We start from the raw sequence: 5,515 nt of genomic DNA, 5'->3' as shown, positions 1-5,515 counted from the left end.
ACCCAAAACAGAAGCAGAGTTCATCACTTAACTAAAATAAAAGCTACATTAAAATTAAGTAGGCAGAGAGGGCCGCTGGAATTCCACTTCCTTGCTGGCCGCTTCCACATGGGGTCATCAAAGCAGACATTGAGAAATAGTATAACACAGCTACCTACGAGCCTCCACAGCGCTTTGAGGCTCTCAGCCGTCGGATCGCTCTAACGGACGACGTAGATCCTTCCCACGTCCATTCGGGCGCTGCACACACGTCTCGCGGGCCGCTGCTCCGCACAACGAGCTCCCGTTCATATCCGTAGTCAGGCCGTCAAACGCCCAGGGCCAGGAACCGGCCGTTCTCACGCAACAGGGGACCATGCCGGTTATCTCAAGGAACTGCTCCTCCGCATGCTATGAGCCGCCGCCGTCCTCCATCTCGTCGGCAAGATCTTCTGCCGTGCTGCGCATCTGCCTCCGTGTCGGTGCCTTGCACTGGCCATGTCCTCTTCCTCCTCGGGCTCCTTTACCGTTTTCTCTCCTGTCATTCGATCCTTTTTCTCACGAGACCTCACGCGCGAACCCTAGCAGCAGCTCCTCCTCTATGTACAACTACAACCGCATCAACAGGATGCAATGTCATTCCCCCTGTCGCTCGGGAGAAGGAGACTGGTGGAGGCGGGAAGGCTGGCGATGACTATTATGGAAGAATTGGTGCGATCAACTGGTCATGGTCATGGCCACGTTGACGGCTGACGACGGTTGGCCCTTCTGCTGTTTGGGCTCTCTTGTAGTGCAGTCGTGGAGTCCATCCAAAGCAACGGACGGCATCAAGTAAGCATTCTCCGCGCCACAGCCACACCAGTTGTCATTCTGACAGGGATGGTCTCCAGGGGTGACAGAATACTTGTCGGCCGGAAAGGTGTGATGGAACCCGGGTGTCCCGACACCCGGTTATCTCGTCCGTTCGCCGAGTACAAGATTCATGCCAGTTACTTTACAGGTGCAGAATCTTTGCAATACCAGGCTAATTAGCAGGCTTTATTTAAGGAGACAAAGAGCGACGGGAGGTGAGACAAGGCTGGCAGGACGTCTTGCAGCCCACGCGGTGCTCGTTGAAGTGACAGCACAAAGAGACGACGGTGCATGCGCTCAGCGGCCTCACATGAGATTCCCTTGAGTACACCAAGCTGATGGATGCGCCCATTCATATCACAAGAGATTCCCATTTGCCACCTGTTGTTCAGCTTGCTCCATCTCCTTTCAGCTTGCTCATTTAGCTTTGTCAGAAGAACGCATAGCCCCATCTTCTAGCTAGGTCACTGTTCAGCCACTAGATGAGTCAAAGCTCGTCGTATTATTTCACCCGACTAGCCAAAAGTTATCACTTTACCCGTATACACAGGACTGGATTTTTTATCCCGTGCCCATCGTTGCAATTTTTTACCCGGGTGGGGAACAGAGAGGGTGGAAGGATTTGGGGCAAAATACTTTTTTTTGATGGGCAAAATACTGGATGGCCGAGGGATTTGATGGCGACACGTCCCGTCGTTGTTTCATATTCTAGCAGGCCATGGTCTCATCTGCCATGTTTTGTTTTCTAGGTGGAACCAGTCCACGAAAAGCAGCGCTAGACTAGGCCCAGCTTGTTTGTTTTTTTGTCCTTATGCATACGCTTAATGAAGCAACAGTTGTGCTAATGCTTCTACTAGCTACAGTGTGACGCACAAATCTCAAGACACCATATCTGAATGAATGGTTGAGATAAGGGGGTGTCTAGGCACCCGGGAGCTGAAAATCCACTCTCTCAATCAGCAGCAAGCCATGGCTGAACTGCTCATCTTTGTCGTGGGTTTCCTCCAGTTTGCACAGCTTCATGAATTTTGTGGGGTCCAAGAACCAGCCTGGTTCAAGTTGTGATATAATCCCTCCCAATTCCCAGAGCTTGCTCTGCAAGATATACCGTATACCTATGCAAACTTACTAGCCAGTAACATGATCGGTAGTGGATTCTTGACTTCTTGAGTTATACTAATTTTATTGCTGCATTTCCAGTGTCCGACACATTTCAGTGTCCTTACATTTCAGAAGCATAATTAATTTGGTGTTGGTGATGAAGAATGGAGACATCCAGTCTCATCAACGAAAATCAAGTAAGTTTTTCTTTTCAAATACACTGCTTAAGAGTGCAGGTTCCCAATTGCTACGCCCATGTTGACATTGCCATGCTTCAGTACAAAATTCACAAAAGCTTGATCGCCTGATTGTACAGAACTCACGATTTTGGACAGTGTGATGCACAGATTTTTCTTGTTACCTTGATGCGAAAGTAGTTAATGATCTGTGTGCTGATTGTCCTGAAACTAGAACAGTTTCCTCGCCTCAGCTCTGGTGAGTTACATTGTATTTTGCCTTAGGAAATGCTTTACCCATATTCTCATTTTATCCATAGGTGTCGGCGTGTCGCCAAACATTAACATAAGCCGTCCGAAATATCGCCGGGTACTCTAAGCAGAGTGTAACACTTGGTGTATTGTTCGTTGATGTTAAATTGGGCTTCGCCGGGTACTCTAAGCCGAGTGTAACACTTGGTGTATTGTTTGTCGAGGTTAAATTGGGCTTCACCGGGTACTCTAAGCTGAGTGTAACCCTTGGTGTATTGTTTGTCGAGGTTAAATTGGGCTTCGCCGTGTATTTTTATACTCAGCTAAATTTATTTTTCATGTAGTCTTAGCTTCTCCTCTGCTTTGCTTATTCTCTCCCATCTGTGATGTGCTTCCCGCTGCCTCAGCTTCCATCACCACCGCCTGTCAGCCCTGCAATTGCTGAAGGCCCGTAGGCAGGAAAACCTCGGCATTTGATATTTTTGTCCTTATCATGTTAACCTAAATACCATATTTTCTAGCTATGATTAAGGAACCACATAGTTTTATCGACTTCATTGTCCAACCATCCAACTTATATACTTTACATGTTGTGGTTTATGTATCATGTACCCGGAGTGTCATTTTTTTTGTATGTTTAATTGTCCCATGCTTCTGTTCAAGTTCTTTAACTAATGTTATTTTCTCATTTAAATACAAATTGCCCATGCTTCTGTTCATTTTATTTTAACTAATGTTATTTTCTCATTTATAAATGGACGGGCGCAGCAACGCGCACCTTTCAGTTCTAGTTGTCCTTGTCGTAGGCATCATCGTCGGCATCGGTGGTGCCCGTGTCTGAGGGGAAGACGAGATGATCCTGGCCATGCAGCGGGTGCCGCGGGCCCGCTCCCTCGCGAGCCGGGGTGGCTTCCTTCGCGTCCGCCACCTTCTGCCTCGCCAACCACTTCGACTCCTTGAACCCGATGCGGTGTGCCGCCTCATTTTCCCGGCACCGATGATGAGCGTCCGTCTTTGGTAAGGCGTGTAAGTGGCGGATGGCGTCGTCGTCGCTGGCCCATAGAAGCGGCTCCGGCTCGGATCTGCAGGATCCATAACCGGAGCGGCTCGAGGCGGCCTATGCCGCCCTTCGCCTTGCACGGCGATTGGTGCGCGCCTTGGACCATGGCAACTGCTGTCGTGGGAATGAGCACCCAGCGCCACCATCAAGGAGAAGGGGCTGGCGGTACCTGGCGCCTATGGTCACCCTGCCGTCTAATCAAGCGCGGACCACGTCATGCAGCTGCGGCCCAGTGTAGAGCTACGACTGCCTCTCTGGGCCACTGACAACGCCGTCGAGGAGCTCCCGCCCCTATCCATCCACGAGTGGCAGAGGGCAATGCCAAGCGTGAGCTCCTCATCGTACAACACAGATGAGCTTGAGTCCTCCCTGGCGAGCGTTGCCCAGTCGATCACGTCGGACTCGTTGCCGAATCCATTGCCGACCATTGTGGAGGGGAGAGGAGAGAGCGAGAAGATGGGTAGTGCAGCGTAGAGGTCAAGAGAGTGAGGGTTTGCCGTACGGGTGGAGTATATGTGGGGACAAAGGTGAGGACGTCATGGATGGGCCTATCCGACATGGAGGCGGCGACTGGGTGCGTCAGATCCGCCGCATATCCATTCCAGATATGGGCTGCGTATGAGGTTGTCGGTTAGGCTAAACGTTTGGACTGAGTTTGTCTAGTCCGGTTGGGTGTCGTTTTCTATCTGAGCAATGACCGGGAATGCCGCTGGACGTTTGGGGCGGATATGGGGCCTCCGACCGTAGATGCTTTTATAGATCAAGAACAGAAGTCTCTTATTTCTGATTTTCAGAATTTTGTCCCTCTGAATTGAGGGGGTTAGGACACGCACATAAACAGAGGAAAGGAAACACACATGCATCCGAGCAAGCAGCTAGCTCTTGTCTTATAATCTCCGAGATAATTAAGCCCGACGTACGTACGTGCGAAATCTGACACAACACAAACACGAACGTCACGCGCACGTAGCACGCACGGCAGTGAAAAGAACAGGGAAAATCACATCTCATGGATGCATGACTGGCAAGTCAGATCACACACGACATACGCACGTGCAGGCAAGCGCCGCGTGTATATCAATGGCCACCGACGGCACCGCCTGTCAGCCCGCGCATCATATCAGTGGCTATGGCCGTGCTTGTGGATGTGGTGCGACATGGCGTCCTCGCGGTGCGCGGCCTTGTCCTGGTGCAGCTGCGCCTCGGCGGCGGCCACCTTGGCGGCGCCGCGCTCGTGCGCCAGCTCCCGCTCGTCGTGCGACCTCGCCGTGGCCGCCTCCGCCTTCTCCGCCACCTTGGCCTTCGTGATGGTCGACTTCGCCTTGGCCGCGCTCGCGCCGTCCTTCATCTTCTCCTTGGCGTGCTCCATCTTGGTGAAGTATCTTGATTTGGTTGGCTGCTGCTTCTTCTTCGTCGTCTTCTTGTTGCTTCGTGCTTCCCTTCTTATCCCCGGGTGCTGAGCTCGAGTGGGGATTATGTAGGCGGAGCGGTGCTGAGTTGGACGAATCGTTGCGTGACGCGTGGGTGGATGGAGGTCGGCCGATGGGGACGTGATGTCGGCCGGACGGATGTATGCTGGTGGCCATGTGCGGTTGGGCCATCGCCATCGCTGCATGTATAGAGATCGACATGGGCACATGGCCACACGGTGCATCTCATGTCGACCACCTGCAAAAGGGAAAAAGTAGGATTTCCGACACTCGGTGTATTATTTTTGTCACGTTCTTTTAGAAACATCTTGGTTTTAATATGCGTGTTTTTCCTTCTATACGGACACAGGAATGCACTTCACATATACTCGCACATCGTTCTCGGAGGACTCGAGTCACTGAATTTCCGAATAAATTCACTACATCAAGTGCCTGTACGAACGTCGATAATCGTGGGAGAACGTACTACTTTTCTCAACGTCCTTGAAAAAAATACTGTACTTCACTAAGACACATATTTTTGACCGAGCATACACGCATGTGCACAATTACAATCTGAAGCCCACCCCTGGAAAAACTTTTTAGAACGAAGGCTCGCGAAGAGCCCGGCTTTGAATTAACAAAGCCATCAACCGGCCAGGAGTTACAGTAGACAACCCAACTAA

At 51.1% G+C, this 5,515-nt stretch overlaps 1 protein-coding gene across 1 annotated transcript; it reads right to left on the bottom strand.

Annotated features, from left to right (window-relative positions):
- Nucleotides 1-4,280: 4,280 nt before the first annotated feature.
- LOC119327369 (late embryogenesis abundant protein 6-like) lies at nucleotides 4,281-4,862 on the bottom strand. Its single transcript, XM_037600484.1, has one exon. It carries the CDS (start codon nucleotides 4,787-4,789, stop codon nucleotides 4,541-4,543), a length of 249 nt encoding a protein of 82 aa, XP_037456381.1. The 5' UTR covers nucleotides 4,790-4,862; the 3' UTR covers nucleotides 4,281-4,540.
- Nucleotides 4,863-5,515: the final 653 nt, after the last annotated feature.

The sequence above is a fragment of the Triticum dicoccoides genome, chromosome 7A (genome assembly GCF_002162155.2).
Source record: "Triticum dicoccoides isolate Atlit2015 ecotype Zavitan chromosome 7A, WEW_v2.0, whole genome shotgun sequence".
NCBI classification, from domain to species: Eukaryota; Viridiplantae; Streptophyta; class Magnoliopsida; order Poales; family Poaceae; genus Triticum; species Triticum dicoccoides.
Note: the sequence above shows the minus strand (reverse complement) of the source record. Positions and strands in the feature narration are given on the sequence as shown.